Source organism: Tribolium madens, unplaced genomic scaffold, assembly GCF_015345945.1.
Source record: "Tribolium madens isolate multiple individuals breed KSU strain unplaced genomic scaffold, Tmad_KSU_1.1 Scaffold_20;HRSCAF=117;Tcas5.2_LG4, whole genome shotgun sequence".
NCBI classification, from domain to species: Eukaryota; Metazoa; Arthropoda; class Insecta; order Coleoptera; family Tenebrionidae; genus Tribolium; species Tribolium madens.
In genome coordinates this window covers 12,746,734-12,768,281 of record NW_025400985.1, presented here as the reverse complement: position 1 = coordinate 12,768,281, position 21,548 = coordinate 12,746,734, and the positions used below count along the sequence as shown (strand labels likewise).

Here is a 21,548-nt window from a genome sequence, read left to right as displayed (position 1 = left end):
CCCTATTTTTTGTGTTGCAATAATTAATTTCTTGATTGACATTAATTTATATAATTACTGTTTAAATAATATATTTTTATAAGAAGCGCCTGTAATTACTTTAGTAGATGAATTATGAGCAAATTAAAAACACGTTCCGTCGGTGTAGAATTTTGAAAATTTCTAACTGCGCCACACGTTATATAATTGATTTATGAGTTGTTCTTGTTATTGAAGAAAGCCGATTGAGTGGAACCACTTTATTGAGGTACTTGAAAAGGCAAACGGTTTTGAATCGTCCATTCATGATTTTCAGGTGACAATAAAAGTCGGAAACGAAAGCTTTACGAGGGTCAATAAAGAAATTTCCGGTGTTTGGTAGTAGAGTGTCTCGTATTTGTTTACAATGTGTTATAAAATATGATTTTTGTGAAAGGCCAAAGCGATGAATTGGTTTAATCCAGGTAAAGAGGCACCGCTGCCCCGCTAAAAATGGCGTGTAACTCCGCCATTCCATGTAAAAGAACGACCAATCAAGTCCTTGTAAGATAGTCGTACCAATGGGATCTGATTTATCTGAAGGCACCTCAACGTATGCTAATCTCTCCGTATGGTCGAGTGTGTAAAACCACGACTTAGACTACTTATCCTCGTTTTAGTGCAATCAATATCAGTACGAAGGTAGGCGCCGTACGCGCGATGCCGGCCCTCAAATCGCCTCAAAAATTGTGAAATCGTCTTCGAGTGTTGGGAGCAAGTGGAAGTCGACAGTAAGTCTGGTTCCAGTCTGATCGAAAACATCGACACCAACACACACCGCGCGTAATTAACAGTGAAGAGTGCAAACTGTGACTTTACCAATAAAAACTGACGAATGCGTAGGTGCGTTTCCTAATTTACTCAATCTACGCGACTTGGGAATTCTAGTGCTGTATACGTGCTATGACCGCAGTGTTTTGTGCTCGCTTTCCTCCACTCCTGTTCTCTCCCTCAGGACTCGGGCCATGTAGTTGCCGCCTGGACCCGACCCGGCCCTCCTGAAACTCCAGCGATCCAAACCCGGATTACACGACCGCACGGCACAACTAGAGGTAATTTTAACGAGCGCACAAATGCGACGCATTTATCAAATTTGGTTTCGAAAAAAATCCCTCCTATCGAAGACCTGTTCCATTTAACAAGCCAAGACGTGATATTTGCAATTTTAACAAGTTTGAGTTGAATGTAATGATCCTTACGCTCATTTCACAGTTACGCTGACGGTTAGCGTGGCTGATGGCAATTACAAACATTCCAAAAGGCCTCCGTATGTATCAGAAATCATTAACGCGGGATAAGCGGATGTGTTTATTCTTTTGCTTGAAACCTCATTCTTTTAACAAACAAATCTTTACTACATTTCATTTGTAAGAAGCTTAATACACCTACATGAAACTTATTCGCCGAATTCATTTTCTCTAGAAATTTTTTGATGATTCATGATTCATTTATTTCGAAAGCAAAGTTATTTTTTTAGATTTAGTACGGAATGCATTTTTCGAATATTTTCAATCGATTCCTCTTATACGAATGTACTAGAAATTAACTTTCTAACGTACGCAATATTCTACATCCCGTAATGTCTCTAATCCAACAAATTATTACCGAAGCTTGCCAGAAATCGTAAATAAACCCACAAAGTATTTGATAGAAAGTGTAAGTTTGTATTATAAAGCTCTATCTCGTTCCTCAATGCAAAATTCATGTCATTCATTAAATGCAATCAAGAATCAATATTAAAATGATGTCATATTATGTCCACCAAATGTATACTTAATTTTAGTGCTGACAAGATAATTCTTAGTTTGAAATGGAATTTAAATTGGAACATGCATCCAACATTAAAATGCAGTCTATCACCTAAATGTTAGAAATAAAAGCTTAAACATGCGATGAGATAATTTTGTGACTTAATTTAAAAATAAAAATCACGTCAGCGGCATACTTTTCAATTTGCACATTTTTAGGTAAATAGTGTTATCATTTACCTTTTTAGAAATTCCATATCCTGTATGTTCTATTTCGAGTTTTCAGACCCCAAACCATTTTTCTCTTAAAAGAAAACAACAATTTCTGTGTTTGATTAAATTTTTATTCAAGACTTTTTGGMAATTTTTTAAAATTCAGTTTACGATATTTATTTAAACAGAGAAAAAGCAGAAAAATACTATATCCTACAAAAATACTATTTGCTTTGAAAACTGAAAGCGGAAAGAGAATTTTTTTAACTACTTGCGATTTCTTACCTGAGTTTCAGGATTTTTTTGTAAAGTTTCAGACATCCAGTCCAACAACAATTAAAAATAACATGAATCATTCAAGGAGTTTTTCAAGTTACATTCAGTCTGCAATCTCTTATGAATAAATATTCTTACGCATAGTTATAACATCTGCAGTGCGTCTACAAATATTTGGAATTTATTTTTTACCGGCTGAAATACCGTAAGAGAGTAAAAAGTAAGAGAGTATAAGTTCAAATTTGTAGATGTAGGAAGTTGAAAAATTTTATGAAATTAACACTAAGTTGGCCTTCTACGCTTATTTTCAGTTTCTTACTTTTGAAACACGTGGAGATAAATTACTATTAATGTACCTAAGTAATTACTAGAAAACTGAATTAAACTGAACTGAACTAGAAATGATAAACAATAGCAAATGTTGCATATTAATGATGATTAATTGGACTTTGGATAATCAGATGAAATAGTTTAAGTTTGTTGCGTTTTTAATTGACCGGTTCCACATTGGTAAAAAATGAAACCATCGGTCCGATAAGTGAGTATTTAAGCAGAAGGAGCAGCCTCGACAGGTTATAAAGATATTTTACATAGCTGGAATTTTTGTTCCGAAATGAAAAAGTGCAATCGTGAAGCACTCGCGCTCGAAACTCTTTCACCGGTCCCCTCCCCGGAACCAAAAACGGAACTTGGACTATAGAAGGCCGCGATGTTTTCTGGACGCTCCACAAGGAAGTAATAAAAAAAGAACCGTGTGATTAATTAATATAAAATGTGTTTATTACTTAATTTGATGTCATGTTTTTGGAATGTGAAAAATTTGTTTACATAAATTCGAATTGTACGTTTCCATATGTTGTTACATACAGTGACACAGTTAAAATTGACACTACAATATGTAAATAGAGAGAATACGATTGCGACAGTGTTGTCTTTTGCGAAACGGACCACCTGTTGCGGCGACGAACTTTCGGACTCCGGGAAATCTGATGGAAGCGTATTTCGACTATGGATAACGTGAAAAATATCTTTGAGTAACTTCCTCGTAGCAACCTGAAATACTCATGCATATGCAAGTTGATAAACACTTATTGGAAAAGTTTCCGCGCAGTGACATTAATACACAGAGGACAGATGTCCACAATCTAACCAAACTGGTTGGCAATAGCTCGCGGCGTTCAGATGCCATACTCCGCACTGCCTCTCCTGGGATAAACCTGCACCATGCTCCTTCCCGATCCCACGAACGCGTTTTTCACATTCCGATGCGGAAAATCGACGCTGGAAAACCGGACCCAAAACATTCTCCATTAACGAACAATACAAGAAATATCTATGAAACACTTTTGTGGTTTTGATGTGAAACTATTTTTTGTCTTCCAATAGCTTAAGCCTTACTTGAAGTTAGAAACAGCTTTTAAAATGCAGTTACAACAGATTGTGAAAAAAAGAGTAAACAAGACAAGTGAAAAAGTAAAAAAAGATGTTGATTTAATGAATCTTCAGATTCACTTTGATACCCTTTTAGGTTGTAATATCTTTTTCATCACGCGTTTATTCCAAGCACGTTTGATCTGTGTTATGTCCTTGTAATATGCTATATTGAGAAAACAAGAAAATATTAATATTAAATTAGCTACAGAAAAAAATTAAAGCTATCATAAATAATGTTCAAGAATGTAAAAATCTAAAATTCTAGACCATCAAATGTGTTTTTTATCTAAATTAACAATGATCTGAATGCTATAAATATCAAAAAATGTTAATGGTTGTATTTAAAATATTTCTTCATTTTTGTACTTAATTATCCCAGTACCAAAAAAATCACGTTTTCTTAACCCTTAACGTACCCGACTGTTTGTTCAGTTTTAAATTTCTTTTTTATTTTTGCTGATGATTTTATAAGATTATATTTATGCCTTCTTTATATTGTTGTTAATACAATAGTTGAAGTTATATTTTACAAATTTTGTAATTTACAGAATAAAAAAATATTTTTAGTAATTACACTCAACGCGGGTGTTTCAACGTATTCAATCATTGTGTGATTTTCAAGTCAATTTTAAAAGATATTAGAACATTCATGTCAAATGCACAAACAGAACAACAAGCAACACACCAGTAAAAAATTAACAACTAAAAAAAGTGCTTTATATGCCCAAAAATGCAACCTACAAGAAGCAAACCTATTTGTAAAAAACACTGTATCGACATAAATGTAAAGAAAATTTATAAAGCCTTTGTTTAAATAAACAACTATTATTTTAACAATAGTACAACTTAATAATTCAAAACGCGGTGGTCAAAATAACGTCAAAATGCTTTAGGGTATTTTTCACCCACGTTATGTAAATGTGTTGGTTGGAACAGTCATGTTAGGGTTAAGAAAGAAAAATGCATTTTGTATACCTAGATACAGAATTTATTTGTTTACATATGTCTATTTTAAGTGTTAATCATGTTATCATTAATAATAACTACTATTTACTAATTTCTTTTTATAAAAACGTGGCGCTCTTAATATAAAAATAAATTAGCATTAAAAATAATTGACGTAAGAAATTGACTATAATTATATTAATTGATTGTCAATATTACATTCATAAACATACATGAAAGAAAACAAATTATCTGAGAAAAAGACATAGTAATTAAAAACCATTCAAGAATTAAAACTGGTTAGTAACATAAAAATTCTTTAGTAACAAAGTTGAAACTCACTTTTAAAAATATTACTAGAAGATTTTGTACCTATCATAAAAAAGCTTTTTTTCATGATCCAAAAGTGTAAGGTCATAAATTAGCTATTTCACAAATCAAATGTAAATGAACATAACTAATTAATGGTTGAAAGTGTCATTTTGATTTATATTAAAATTTTAATCTGGCATTGATTCAGATAAAGACCTAATTTTGGCGATAAAAATATGGACATTTACATAACGAATGTGATTGATTAGTTTTCAATTTGTTTCAGAATATTGCTAAATTTATTTTAATTTTAATGTGTTAATTAATTAGGATGGCTATGTGCCCACAAAGATCTAATTTCTTGTCCCAAAGTCAAACATATTTAAAAAACAGTTAGCACCATCGTAGCAGCCAGTTTAGATAATGGAAGGTATCTTCACTCTCCACTATCTCCCGATCTATTCATTTTACTTTACTGATTAACAGATTTTAAGACGAGTTTCCGCGTTTGATTTTTATCTAACGTTTGTGAAAGTTTATCGAGCTTAATTTGGTGTTAATTCGGGGAAGGTCTCGTCAATTTTCCTTGGAACGATTATTATCGTATTAGTGTCTATTTGACTTAGGAAATACCCCCAATATAAAATGATTGATATGTATTTCCAAGTTTTAATGGTGATGTTAATCTTTGTTTTCCGGTTTGTAGTAAAATGCTATTGTTGTATGAGTAGCGTCATGCTGTCTAGCAAAGAGAAATTTGTAAATAGAGGTCGTCCACATTTAAGATAATGACATAATTTGTCGACAATTCGTTGTGAAAATTTTCATTTATTTCTCGAAAAGTCCGTGCTAATAATTAACTTGTTCGTGTGTCTTTAATGGAGAAGAGATTAATAAAGAAAACAAATTTAAAAAACGATTTACATAAAACTAACATACGAATGATAAGTAGAACATATTTTAATCACTTAACTGCAGATAAATAGCTAGAGTTTTGGGTGTAAGTTTCAGATTTGAAATATTTAAATACCAGTTTGGTATTTTAATGAAACCATTAAACAATGAGTTATGGTCTAGTTTAAGTTAAACGTGTCAAATGTTTTTACACAATTTTATACAATTTGGTACTAGAAAAACACTAGTCGATTTAAATACCTGTAAAATATTCTCTAATTATCTCTGGTATGCACCACGGCAGCAAGACTTTCGTCTAAAATTCAGGCCGGATAGTGAATTAATTAGGATAATTATGAGTCATCGCTAAAAGCTCATCACTAAATTCCTCAGGAGTAACAATTCSAACCAAACCTTGACTATTTTCAAATCAAAATGACCTTAGCAGAAGTTTTAAAGGTTGATAGTCTCCGCTAATTGGCCTTCCTGCTGATTCACATGGTGTAATTTGCCCATCGCCGATAACTGGCAACAATTCAAAAGCTCTTCCCGCTTATTATGTTAAATATCGCTTTATAAAAATTAGTGGCATCAAAGTCGCCATCTTCACTTCGGAAACAATACGAATGCATCGCTGGCAGCTCCATTCGTCTGCTAGCATTAATCACGAAGACAAAGAGATTTAACCGTAAATCTGAGGATGACCTCTCATTAAAGTGAAGCGGAATGTCCTATTGGTGGCTGCGACGGCGAGTCTCGTCTTCTTGTGTGCTCTTATGGTTGAAACGCGGGCCACACGTGACTTAGACTCGACACACCTGTGCTTCCACTTCACCTTTAATCGGGAGACCAGGATCAAACCAGTGGCGGAGGAGCATCATCGACCAGATACAATCTTATGTTCACTACCGCTTGAGACTTTTTACTTTCTTTGCGTTATTCCCGCACTCCAGCGGTTTTGTTTGTTTTACTTAATTAATGGACTCTTTCATGCACGTTTTTTACACCAAGCATTATACCTATCTAATGGGGCCGTTCCATGTTCGACGAAATTAACAAAAACGACCAAATCTACCAACAAGTACAAATTTTTTACAAAGAAATATCTCTGTCTAGGTTAATTTTTCAATAAAACAATTTATGAGYCATCCGAAATACAAATTATCCTGTCAGGATCGGTCCATCTGAAGCGASACACTTTTGCACCGTTGACAGGCACGGGTGAACAGGCGTTTATTTATAACACTCGCATAATACCCCCGGAGGCACATTCTAAATAATGTTATATATTGCAACATAATACARACCTTAGAATTGGATCAAACAATGGAAAAAATCCGAATTGATTCTCGTAAGGAGATCTTTGGATATTATTATTGGTTTCAGATTGGCTATGAGTAAAACAATAGAACAACGTCGATAAGGCAGGTAACCTGATATTTCAATTAATTTTATAATAACAGCAGTTGATTTATCGCCGAGAACGTTGGAAGAAAATATTCTATCAGGTTGATAGTCGAGGATCCTCTACGCGACTGCTTCTTTCTTATTCTAACCGTCGGGTTAGATAAGGATGAAGATTGTTCCGTGATAGTTGTTTTACAAGTTTTATTTAGAAAGCCATTGGTGCCCATACGTCTCTTAATGCAACAGGTGTGTTTTATTCGTAGTGGATGGATCTTCTTCGTCTTTTTATTCAGTTCTGATGGTAGTAAATATCGGTGCTTTTTAATAGCAAAGGGTTAATCTTTGTTTATTTTTAAAAGCTGGATCATTATTCATTCGTTTTTTATACGGGCGGTTTTAACGTTCGTAATTAAAGCTATAAATTTTCAAAATTTCAACACACTCCGTGTAACTGTTCTTTTTTTTTTTCATCGTCTTCACAATAGACGCGTGAAAATCGTTCGGTTTCTTATGTCACACCTCTCACACACCGAATTAACCAACGCAAAATGTGTTAAATAGCTTTTAAATAACGGATTTATTAATTAATTGGATAGTGTATGGCAATTAATGGCAATTTACACCTACACGAATTAAGTCGACGATTGCATTGCTTAATTAATTAAGACTAGTCTTTCGAATGGCTCCTAGTGTTTATTCGCTCCATTTCAAAGACGCACTTGTGTTTGATAGGCTGCAATCGACAAAACGACGCGACTTGATTGGTCCATTTCATAAATAATTGACACACAATTGAACTCTCGGAAGGAACATGAAACAAACACAACACCGGTGCTAAATTCAAGTTATGTCATTGCTGGAGAAAGTGATAGAAAAAGTCACTGTAAATTTCCATCTGAACTTGAAGGTGAATTCATACGCCGTCAGGATTGATGTATTTTATGATCGTAACAGTACTTTTCAGTTTTTCAAAAAGTTTGTCTGTAAATGAACTCTTGATCTATAGACTTGGCGGCATTAAATGGAGCGAATACTAAAGTAGCYGAGGCTGGATAGAATTACATAAATAACAAATGAAAGAAATCATGTATGATCAAGTTACAATACATACAAAATGTTGTTGTAATGTTACATGTGTTTCTATTTATGGAAAAATAAATAATGTAAACAAATTGTGGGCGTGTGGGGAATTTCAAAGTAATCCCATTTTGAGACGGTTACAAATTTTATTCTAATTTGAGGATTTTTAAATAAAATAGATAGGAATGAGGTTTATTATGYAAGCGTCTCCAAATTCCAGCCTCATCATGTATGTATATTTAAATGAGCCAATTAAGACAGCAATTGGTGTAAATGAGTATCACGATCAGAAGTCAAGTGCATCATCATCATCAGTGCTTCAGTTTGGTTTGTTTAAAAAGGGAGAATTGTGTATCGATCTTGTGAAAAGCGCCTCCTTTGGAAGAACCACAATGGTCCCAACAATATACACCTAAGTATTGTTTGATATATAGTCGCACGTGTCGTATCCTGTACCTTGCTCTGATTGGTCGTCGAAGACCCCACACCTTAACGCATGCACAGGTAGAGGGTGGCATCCTTCTTCATCAGTGTTGTCCTGGACTTGTTACTATAACGCAGTTTTCTTTTGAATTCGGAACTAATAGAGTTGTGGGTAGAGAGTGTTTGTAAATGTGGTCCATTGTTGGATTATATCAGTGATATTAAAAAGGAGGAGTAATCYGAATCGTAAGTTGTTTTTTTAGCGGCATTGAAATCACCTTTCGGTCGGTCGGCGTGATTTATTCCGATGTTGTTGAGAAATCGACAGCAATAAGTTCCATACTCGTGCTCACAGACTGCACGGCGCTATGATGCCATAATGGGAATTCAAGTTACCATAAAGAGACGAGCGATTCTCTTCTTCAAAGTTCGGTCGGGGCGACGGCAACGCGTCAACGATTTATAAACAACAACCTTGTAATAGTTTAATTGACAATCATTCAAATACAATATAAATAAGAATCGAATCTGTGGTTATTATAACGGATCAACCTTGGCTTTCCTCGGGCAAAGATTGCTGCCTTCGCCAATGACATGTGGGATGTTGATGGAATTAACAATTCGAACGGGGCTATACTAAGAGACTGCTTGGAGCTAGTCGACTGAATAGTTTTGGAAGTTGCGACTCGAAGAGACCGCATGTCAGCTTTCTCCAGCCGTCGCTGAAAGGTGAACAAGTCCAACTTGCTTGACCTCTCCACTGCCATGTTGTGCTAGCGCATGCCATATTCATTATAAGTTAATTTACTTAATTTTACTCGTGACGTCGACTAATCTAAGTTCGCACGGGAGCTTCCAGAGCTTTTTCCCTCCAACGGCACGCGTCCCAGAATCCGAACGTTTCACGGAACCCAGGCTATTAGTCCCGGTTTAATCCTACCCCACTCCGGGAGCTTACCGCTTTCCGAGCTATTACACCAACCAAACTGACAAATACAAAAAAGGCCAATTTTAACCCAAGCCTTATATAGAGTTTCAACAGTCTAACACAAAGAAGCCCCAAATCAATCATTCTATCTCTAATCTTAGTACCCAGAGTCATTTGATTAAAATTAATTCAATAATAGGTATTGGAAACACATCCTTGAATTTGAAGGCCGGAGAATGTTCTTCTCACAATCACAGATTTCCATCAGCATAATTCCATTTTTGTGACTTGAGTACAAATTCTTTATTACAAAAAGAGTCATTATATGTTACATAAAACCACAATAAAGCGGAAAAATGCGTGCTGTTTTTATTTAAATTGTTTTATTCAAGTTCAAGTAAACATAACAAGGAGTGAAAATTCTCGAAAAGTAGTACACTCGCTATTATTAGTACATATTATATTGTTACTATAAATAAATAAGATTGGCTACTATTTCTCAGTTATAATTATTCCAGGTAGCTGCTTATTATAATAACCTCGTATGAGATTATTTATTCATAAATCTATATTACTCGGTGCAACAATATAATTATTTATTTTGCTTCAATATTTTTCATGGAAAAAAATAATAAAATATTTTAATAAAGCTACGGTGAGGTTGTAAAGAGCGCGAGATAATAATCAATTGTATAAAATAATGTGTTGAGAAAAGTGTTCGAACAGGTGTTATCTGTCATGTATTTGCTTCTAGCAAATATATGCCACCTAACTACGCAAATGGTGTCTCCTCGCGAGTGTTTATGTGAATTTTCTTGTGAAGGTGACATATCTCACATAAACAGAAAATTTTCCTTATTAGAAAATCCGCGAATTGAATCAAGTAAATTGCTCAAGTTGCTGCAATAATTATTAATTATTCAGTATTTGTAAATGCGTCATGTGAGCATTTGAATAACATCCAGAAATTGCATTGAACTAAAGTTCAAGGAAGTTGGTTTCTCCGAACACAATAATTTTTTTAATTGTTGATTCTTCGCCACTTAAAAAATGTGTCGATCAAATATTTGCAAGAATGTAGCTACCTAACAATTAACACTAAAGTCTCACTTACAAATTAGTAGTTTTTCAAGCGCGCTACTGCAAAACATAAACCCGTTTCAAAGCAAACTAAACGGATTTTCTTAATTGCAGGTATCGCGATGCGTTTGAACATGCTGATATACCTTATAGTGGCATGTTGTTGGGGTAAATCTCTCTCGATACCTCAACAAATACTCAATGAATTTAAGTCGACGCTGTTACCCCTGTTCGGTCTCAAAGAGCAGCCGAAAATCGAAGGCAAAGTGCAAGTACCGGAAGCCCTGAGGAAGATCTACAATATCCAAAACAACTTTGAATACGACACAGCCTCTTTACCCTTACCGGGACTCTACACCCAGAGTGCCAACACCGTACGGAGTTTCACCCATGTGGGTATGTAAGCATCTTTTCAATTCTGTTTCCTCGAAACACCTGTTAAATTTTAAGATTTTATTACGGGATAAACACCACCTCCCGCCGTTCTGCAAATCAAGTAGTTTTCAAATTTTACCTGACTAAAATCCAAAAGATTCTGTTTCGATTAAGAATGAATTGTTGTATAATGTGATCGTCCCACTTTCGCTACTTGAATTGTGGCTGGAAGTAGGGCGAGTTTACATGAAGGACTGACCCAAACAAAATACACTTCCCAATCTTGAGCTTAGTTACATAACTCTCTTATCATAAACATTAAACAATAAATGACAAAATTGACAGTTATTATACAATCACAGACAACATAGAGCCTATTAAAATGTAAAAATTTTTGTTTACACCTTGAACAGATTTTTTATAAACACGATCCAAATTTGCATTTCAAAGTATGTTCTTTTGAAATCCCCAGTCACATGATTTTAATTTTGAAAAACAAAACATTGTTTACTCAATTTTCACTTATTAATTGAATTGGTAAATGTTATTTCTTGTTACATAAATGCATATTTAACAAGTTGTTTTTTGCAGAAAGTCCAATCGACGAAAAATTCGTCCACCCCCACCGATTCCGGTTAAAATTCAACGTTTCTTCAATCCCGAAACACGAAAAACTCACAGCAGCTGAAATCAAATTAACCCGTGAAACAGTCGAAAATGTCACCTTCCATCCATTTCAACGTGTCTTAGTCCACGACATCCTCCAACCTGGTGTTAAGGGCGTCCACGGCCCCATCACCCGAGTCATCGATTCAAAAGTAATTGATACTCGAAAAAACACCACTGTGAGTATTGACGTCTTCCCCGCAGTCGCGCGATGGATGCAAGACTCCAAGAGCAATCATGGTATTCTCATCGTGGTGTATTCAACTGGGGCGAAAACATCACCTCCTAAGAAGCACCTGAGGCTGCGGCGTGACACCGCTCCGCTTCAGTGGTACCAACACCAGCCTCTTCTCTTCACATACACCGACGATGGTAAAAACCAGCAGAGGACAGGGACGGAATTGACGAAAATGCGGCCCAAGAGGCAAAGTTCGCGTCGGCATAGAAAAAACTTAAAAGATCCGTGTCGGAGACGTCAGATGTACGTCGATTTTACTGCCGTGGGGTGGAACGACTGGATTGTGGCCCCTTTGGGGTACGACGCGTACTACTGCGGGGGTGAATGCGAATACCCCATCCCCGACCACATGAACACGACGAACCATGCTATTGTGCAGAGTTTGGTGAATTCAATGAAGCCGAAAGAGGTGCCGGGGCCGTGTTGCGTGCCGACGCAGCTGGGGCAGATGTCGATGCTGTATTTGGGCAGCGACGGCAATGTGATTCTCAAGAACTATAAGGAGATGGTGGTTGTGGGCTGCGGCTGCCGATAATGTCCTCCGGGACGGTAAAACGATATCTGTGATCAGGATGATGGACCAAATCGGGGGAACTTTCTAGTGTCTGTGATCTTAAAAACTTTGAGACTGCTTGCAGCTGCATAGTCCCAGTGAGAACTGACTGATTTTGTGCTATTTGGACTGGGTGAAACCCACGTGAAAAACTATGTGGAAGTGGAATCTGTGATTGTAATTTTAATTCGATGCGAAACTAAATCTGCACCCTTTGAGACATTCAACGGTTGCTGGATTGCTGTTAACCAGTTGTCTTTCACGTGATTGAAACATGGTCTTTTAATGTCTAAACTGCAGTCGATGTGAAAGTTATAAGTTGGAAATTTACTTGTATTAAAATATCGAGTCCATGCAATTGAGTCAAGTGTAATATATTAGTACCTGGATAAGGAGTATTTATTGATTATTTTATAGGTATGTGCATAGTGTACAGATTAATTTGTAATATAACTTGACAAGCATTGTTTCTTAACGTTATGTAAGCTTTTGTACAGACTGTATATATTAAAATATTTTATTCTTTACACAAATTTCTTTCCCTGCCCCAAATCAACAAACATTTAGTATATAAATTGCTCTAGAGTAAACAACCGTCAAAGGACGACAGAAATAAAAACATTCTTTTGAAGGTTAGTTGATAAAACAAGTAAACATAAAAAATGCTCAAATTTCTACAATAGTTGTAGGTTCGTGTTATTTATTTGTAACTTTTGATTCACACTTTACGTGTCGAATAAACAAGCAATCGAAACACAAAAAAAGACACTTTTTAAATCTTATTAAAAATTGAAGCTTACCCACGCGTTGTAACGCAAGTCACTAAATATTTGCTGTATTTAGGCGGATTAGCCTTAAGCAAAAGGTCTTCAAACTATGGTCCACAACCCGGATCCGGCTTGAATAACTTTAAGAAAAAAGTGTATCTCTTAATAATATTAATAAGTTGTTTATAAATAACATAAGTTTTTTTTTTAATTTGCAAGCACTTTTTATAATCGATTTGCAAAACTTGGAATAAATTAGTCAAGCAACTAAGCAACTGGTGAATTTTTTAGGTCCCAAAATTTGTACTTGACCAACTGCATACTATTTTTACCTATAAAACTCACTTTGGTTCATTTTTTCTAAATCATTACCATCGTTTTTAGTGTTTGACAAACTACAAAATGTAATAATGAACCATTATTACGTATATAAAACAAATAATTGCTTTTCTGTAAAATTGAGAAAATAAATAATCTATTCAAAAACAACAGCCTTACAATTATTTCAGGTAAATTTTCAATTTTGGAGGCAAAACTGGCATGCAAAATCAAGCAATTATTCGTGACATTCCAACCAAAATTAAGTATTATTAAATTATTGTGTTTCGACATAAAATGATGAAAAGCATTTATAATATTATTATTTGCAATTACTTTGAGCGCATTTCTTCGTTTAATTTTTTTCCGAGTATAAGAATGCTAAAAAAATCAACAATGCCATAAAAGATCATTAATTCTAAAGTTATCATTACATCCAAGACTTTTAATATCATTCGAGCCATTGCACAAAAAATGGTCTATGAAATTATATATTTGAAGCACAGGTGCTCGTTTTTACGACCATAAAAAATGCCAAATTATAATTTATACGGCCGAGAAATGTCTTTTAAGCCTCCTCATCCATCATCATTATAGTAAAAGAGTAAGATGTCATGAATTACGCCCGACTTAATCCCCTTAAACACAATATTGGTCGTGATAGCTCTTTTACGCTCGCCGTAAAAACCGTCGTTTCGTGTTTTCGGGGATGAATAACGCGTGCAACGATAAAATCAAATAGAACATTAGGTGTGAAATCACGATTGTTGTGGTTGTCGTCACGGATAAATTTATATCACCAGCAGAACCATAATGAAATCATCCATTTTCACTATTATTTCTTGTTGGCCTAACAAGGCAAAACGTCGGCGAAACGGTCCCTCCACTTATCCACGAAATCTGCCTGTTGGAATGGCAAAAGAGGCCGGTGGTGAGTTGTTATTAGAGATGTGAAATGGCATAACTTGGTCGTAATCTGCGGGTGGCAAATAACCGTGACAGCGGTGATTTCGTCCTGGGAGGCACAGCATCCGGAGCGGCTCGGGCCGTGTTATTACTTGAACTCGTTAAAGAGCACACTCAACTCCCTAATTGGTCTAGTAGACCTTGTCAGACAGTTCCAATAACGTTTGGTTTCAACCGCTCTATGGTGATGCAGCCAAAATCCCAGACCCCAGTTTACACTCCTGATCGCACGTTCAAATCTCCTCCTTGAAAGGCGGAAAAGACAAAGCAAAACGCCAAACATCAAAGAACACGCCAATTTATCGCAAACGGATGACTCAAACACAAAAAACATTTTTTTACCGACAAACTCCAAAGAGAAAAATTAACAGAAAATGAAACCGTTTTTGCTTTTAATCTTCTTGTGGCAGTTTTACAACCCATTACGTTRTAAACCAAATCATCTTTAATAAACCCACAAGAACTCATAGARTGAGCACTAAACCTAAWATTATTACATTTGTATATGTTTAGTTTAATTTATATTTTTTAACACAATAATGTGTTCGGCTCTTATTCTGTCGTTGCAGTCTCCACTCCAAGCTTTCGCGTTTGCACTAAAATGACAGTTGGAATTTGAGCCACTTTAGGGATAAATGGACGTAATTGTTGTCGAAATGACCATTTAAGTAGCCACTTGAAGACGTTTATGGCGTTTTAAATAGTCAACAAACAACTAATAGCAGATTTCGACGTAACAGAAACAACGTAATGTTTTCTTATTTTAAGAAGTGAATCAATTGTTGAATTCAATACATGGTATAATTCCGATGTCAGTTGATTCAACTCAACTGAGATTTATGTCGAGCGATGGAAATGTACAGCGCGCATCAAAAATATCGAAAAAGAAAAATAAATTACTTGAAAGTGATGTATGCAACTTGTTTTCTCTAACTCAATTAATGACTTTTATGAACTATATGATATCGAATTATTTATTTTTTGTTTAGGAATTTACTGTACACATCATAACTCAGAAATGAGGACCTCACGCATTAATACAATTTATATGGTGAAGATGATATGTGGGAAATGCGTGCCGTTACTCGTTTTCTAACAAATAACACCACGACAAGATTAACGGACGGTAATAACTAAATACTAGCAGAAACATCGATAATATATCAATATTACTCTCAAGCAGGAATTTTACTCAATTCAATAAATCAACGCCCTTTAAAAACACAGAGATAGTAGTTTTAACACATAGTTGGTGGTTGAGTAGTTGGTATTGTTGCAAAACGCCTTATGTTAAACATATTTATTTTTTATACTTTTAATCTCAAAGAACTTAATAATATTTTGTAATTTACAGATAGGTAGAACGAACACCAATAATAAGTGCCAATGAATACTGTTTTCTAAAATTTACTCAATGTTTTTAACCCATATCAACACATATCATATACAGTATGTACCAATTAAGATTTTTTAGTACAAATAATTAAATACTTATTTAAAAACAAAAAGACATTTTTAAATTATAAAATATATAAAACGTTTCAATGCAAAACAGCTTGTCAGTTTATTTAGTTAGACCATATTTTAGCAAGTGATGATTAATTGTAGAGAAATTCCCTTTTCTAAAACTACAAAATTATAAAATATAGGTAGGTATACACGATGAGTCTTAACTTATAAGCATAAACTTAGGAAATGAACGTTATGATCAATAATAAGTAAAAAATAAAAAATAATTAAAACAAAACTTTTATATTTTGGATAAATGTCAATATTTTTATTGGCTTATTATTTTATTACCACTTAAGTACTTAACCCTTTCCAAATAAAGAAAATCGATTCAATTAGCTATATGGACAGGCGTGGTGTGAATAAATGTTTGTATCATCAGTTCAAATTTACTAAAATTTTAAAACCCAATAGAGTTTTTCTACTCAGACATCTAAAACACGGATTACTGTATATGTTTCCATGATGCTAAGTGATCTTTCATATACATCTTGACAAGCCGTGACTCTTATGTGTATTAGTCACGTTGCTAATAGCAACTGTCATATTAGTCACGGGCTGAAGTTAGCTTTCTGTCAGTTGTCACAAATTCCAAATTTAAGTAAAAATTTTTCTGGTGGTCGTAGAAAAAGTATAGTATGTCACACGTGTCTAAACTTATTTAGACATTCGTTTTATTAAACACTCGCTCCGGTGCGCTTCGCTCGTGCCTAATACAACTCATCTCTAAAATAGCGTTTATAACTCTAGTTACATAATATACTATTTTAACATGATATATCTCAGTAACTAAGAAACTTTTATTAGATTTTTTTCACTATTAGTTATTTGGCATAACCTATCATTCCCTAAAATTATGCGTATAAGTTTATACTCACCCTGTATATCTTTGGCTAATAATTATAATGATCAAGAGTTCTTGTTTTAAAAGAAATTGTATGGTTAAATCGCTGTTACAAAAAAAGTCATAAAAAACATAAAACATAAATAGATGAATTACAAAATGACAAAAAAATTGAAGCTTTGAGTAGAGAAATATCTAAGACATGAGTGTCCACTTAGTCTTATCTTATTTATATTGCAGATTTGGAAAAGAATAATGGTTTACGTTAACCACCTTGCCATATTTTATACAAAACACTGTGTGAACATTAAAACATAAAAAATCGGTCGTAAAAAACACAAAACAATAGAAATACCTAAAGTTGAACCTGAAAGATTTGTCTATTAACATCTTCAAAGATTTTGAAAGGAAACCTGAAAAAAACAAAAAAAATGAGCTATGTGGCACAAACGTATACAGTTGTGAAAACTTATTGATGTTTTGCTACTTTTTTTAAATAAATTTTATGAAATTTGCAACTTCACTAGTGTGTTGAATTTAGATATATGAAAAAAATTCCGTAGAACAAAGTTACTGAAAACTAAAAGGTATTAGGCTTGATGTAAAAATCTCCCTAATAAAGCTTATCTTGAAATAAAAATGGATAATGGCCGTGGCTAATTATCAGTCACCCTCTTCGGCGTTTCAGGTACACCTCCCAACAACTTTAATGACACGGCCTCGGAGCGTCAGATAAGGAGTTGTCGATTTCCATTGTCAGGTTATCATCTTCGCTACCTGACAGCTCTCTATTTCAAATGAGTTTCGTGTTTCCCTGCAACCTTGTCTCATTCCCGGAATCGCAGGACTCCTTGATCTTCCCGCAGGCCTCCGTTAATTGCCTTCGAAATCATGCAAAGGAGGAGGCGGTCCCCGAGGGGCGTTGTCGCGATTTCGTCGACCAAAAGTGCGCCGAGTACGAATTCGGGAATGTGAAACTATTGTCTTCTCGAGTTGAAACTGATTGATTTGTAGAGGTCCCATTAGAGCGGGCGAGGGCCGCCCACGGCGGAGTGGCAAAGCCGACCGCGGCCACCCCGAAGTCCGATAACCAGCTAGGAATGCGCGCTCCCTTCACTTATCATCTCAGAACAAAGAACCGACCAACACACACTCATCACGGCGTCATTAACAAACACAGGAAAAACAAACTCAAGTCATGGCACACCTGGGTGGTTCATTCCGACCAGAATCGGCCTCTGCACCCCTCCGCCCATTCGATAGCCAAATAAAACAAATCGTCGATGATTCGGACGGAATGCGAGGCCTCAGACCCGGTGTCTGCGAGGATTCTCCCGCGACGAACTGAAAGGATCAGGAGCAGCGAGGACCTACCGGAGCCCCGACTTTACCGTCGCAAAGCAGACACGCTTTCACAAACAATTTATTCAAAGACGAAACAATATCATTTTATTGTGTTTGCTTTCGAATAAGTTATGAGGATCSGCTGAAAATTAATTATGATGTTCCTCCAATAAAGTTAGAGAACCTACATGGAAACGTCTTAATAAACTATAACATAATAACACGGTGGAATGCCAGCTAAAAATTTTTCAATAAGTAAAGCCAACGTGGAATAAATGCTATAAAATAAGAACACAGTGGTAGATACGAATAAAATGTTTCTATAGTTTCACAAAAAGAAATTTTAATTTAATCAACCCAAAAATGATTTTCGTAAAATAAAAAATCTCCACCCATATATAGGTTTATTTGAAGTGCATTGGAAGCTCTAGCCCAGTCCATTTTGATAGAGTAACATAGGACGAAAAAAAAGGTCATGTCGTGACAACTTGACAAATTTTATATCATTTTGTTCGTCTCAGTGAGACAAATTAAATGCAATAAAAAAAAATTCAAAAAGTCCACTCACTTTGAACTAAATATTTTTTTTCTAATTTAAATGAATTTAAAATACTTTAACTTTAAAAAATCATTACTCGATAACTATTAGGCCGATTTCCTTCAAATAAGACCATTCTAAAGGGATAGACTTGCCTTTTAGAATGATATGCAATTTGAAATTGAATATTGGCAAACTTTTCCTTCGAACAGTGTTCGAAGAAGTTCGAAGTAAATCGAAGTAATCCTACGAGTAATTTTTTTTTCTTTATCAATATTGTGTAATTTTTAAAATAATATACCGAGTAGTTTTCAAGATATGATTTTTTAAAGTAAAGGTTTGATATTCAGGTATTTTATTGCGCCATATAGGAGAAATGCATGTTAATCTTACTTAAAATTGCATTTTTATAAAAGTATTTGTTTTAAGACTCTTCTTTTGTTTAAAAATGGTCAATTGCACCTTCTTTGTTCTAATTAAAATAAACAAAAACTGTTTCTTTACTTAAAACAAACAAAGAGTACCTGCGTACTAATTAAAGCAAGTAAAGAGTTTTTTTGTTCTAAAAGTAATCACTGATCATTGAGGTAAAAGGATCTAGAAGTTTAAAGCAGTAGCTTTAAATATAAGAACAAATCTTTTTCAACTTAAATCACTTTACATTCAGATTCCAACTTGTTCACTTTGTTCTAGCTTTCTGAACTTTTTTTTGAAAATGTTCTCAGCAAATGCTTTTCCATCACTTTCTACTGATGTTGAATGCAATAASTCAGTTGCTTCGTGTGCAACTGTTATCACAACAACTTCTACCTACAAGCTAACTGAAGCTAATCGTAGAATGTACCAACAAAATAAATCAGGTGACTTATTGCATTTAACATCACTCGAAAGTGATGAGAAAGTATTTGCTCAGAACATTTTCAAAAAAAGTTCAGAAAGCTAGAACAAAGTGAACAAGTCGAAATCTGAATGGAAAATGAATTGATTTGAAAAAGATTTGCCCTTATATTTAAGGCTCGTGCCTTAAACTTCTAGATCCTCTTTGCTCAATAATCAGTGGTCATTTTTACAACAAAAAAACTCTTTATTTGTTTTAAGTAAACAAACAGTCTTTGTTTATTTTAATTAGAACAAAGAAGGTGCAATTAACCATTTTTAAGCAAAAAAAGAGTCTTAAAACAAATACTTTTATAAAAATGCAATTTTAAGTAAGATTAACATGCATTTCTCCTATATGGCGCAATGCCTGAAWAGCAWACCTTAACTTCAAAAAATTATATCTTGAAAACCACTCGGTATATTCCTTTGAAAATTTAGATTACAACTAATAAAGAGATGCTCTARACGATGGTAATGATGAAAAAAAAATACTTGTAYGGTTTTGCTTAGATTATTTCGATTTACTTCGAACTTCTTCGAACACTGTTCGAAGAAAGGTTTGTCAATATTCAATTTTAAATTTCATATTATTCTAAATTGCAAGGCCATCCCTTTAGAATAGTCTTTATTTGAAGGAAATCGGCCTAATAGTTATTGAGTAATAATTTTTTTAAAGTTAAAGTATTATTCATTTAAATTATTTAGTTCAAAGTGTGTGGACTTTTTATTTATTTTTTAGTGCATTTGATTTGTCTCACTGAGACGAACAAAATGATATATAATTTGTCAAGTTGTCACGACATGACTTTMTTTTGTCGCCCTGTGTAATTGRATGTCACTCGGCGCACTTTCTTCAGTTCTTCCAGCTGTGATCCACTCGTAAGATTGTAACCATTTTTCAGCAAGCCACCCCTCGGTGCGACATTCCAAAGTGATGCAGTGATCTAGTGCAAAGGTATTGTATTACCTGCAATAAACTTAAGTGCAAAATCATGCTCAGTCCTCACGAGGAATGACTTTACGGGACCGGCTTCCGGTCTCTTAATTCACCAAGACTGTCAAGGAGAGATGCCGTAGATAATAAAACTACCCATCATCGTTTTACATTCCTTCTTGCGACTAGGACATTCCTTCATTTAATCAAGTGTGAAAACACTCACCGAAAAAGGAACAATTTTCAGAATTCATCGATGGAACAAAAATGATGAATGAGAGCCGAAAACGGCCTTCCAGGAGTAAATATTTCGAATTCCGGACTTCTTGGGCGGTTAAAAGAAGAAAAAAAAAAAGAATTTGGACAACTGTAAGAAACATTGACGTAGTAGATTCTTATCGCGATAATCTGCATTTATGTCGGCAATTCCGGAAGGCCACAAGAAGATGATCTGATCAAAGGTGCGGCAATTTCTAGAAAACAAGTTGTTGACTAAATACCAAAAGGAAGAATTTTTGATAAATGACACATATTCGATATCGAATTGAGCAAAACGGCCCAACAGGTGTGGTTGTGATTCGATGTGTTATAAATAAAGATTACCCATGATGAACATCTGGACGATAAATGTCTAAAAATAAAAAATAAGTAAGTATAATTTTAATTTGCATTTTTTTGAAAATATCTAACCAATTATAAGAAACTGCTTCATTATAATTATAAGATGATAACGTCGTTGTTTCTTTTAAAATGAATAGTAAATAATGTTATAGCTACTAAAACAATTGTAATAAAACGACAAATTTTATTATGGAATAAAATTTTATCAAGCGCATTTAAAGCAACGTAATAAACAATG

General features: G+C 34.5%; 1 protein-coding gene across 3 annotated transcripts; it reads left to right on the top strand.

Moving 5' to 3' along the window:
* The first annotated feature begins 604 nt into the window (after positions 1-604).
* Positions 605-13,115, top strand: LOC123005566 (protein decapentaplegic). 3 transcript variants are annotated; one of them, XM_044399362.1, is made up of 3 exons: positions 605-1,070; positions 10,873-11,154; positions 11,725-13,115. In XM_044399362.1, exons 2-3 carry the CDS (start codon positions 10,881-10,883, stop codon positions 12,570-12,572), a joined length of 1,122 nt encoding a protein of 373 aa, XP_044255297.1. In that variant the 5' UTR covers positions 605-1,070; positions 10,873-10,880; the 3' UTR covers positions 12,573-13,115. The 3 variants fall into 3 exon arrangements, with proteins under 3 accessions (XP_044255297.1, XP_044255298.1, XP_044255296.1); XM_044399363.1 differs by lacking the exon at positions 605-1,070 and adding an exon at positions 8,705-8,996; XM_044399361.1 differs by lacking the exon at positions 605-1,070 and adding an exon at positions 10,444-10,501.
* Positions 13,116-21,548: the final 8,433 nt, after the last annotated feature.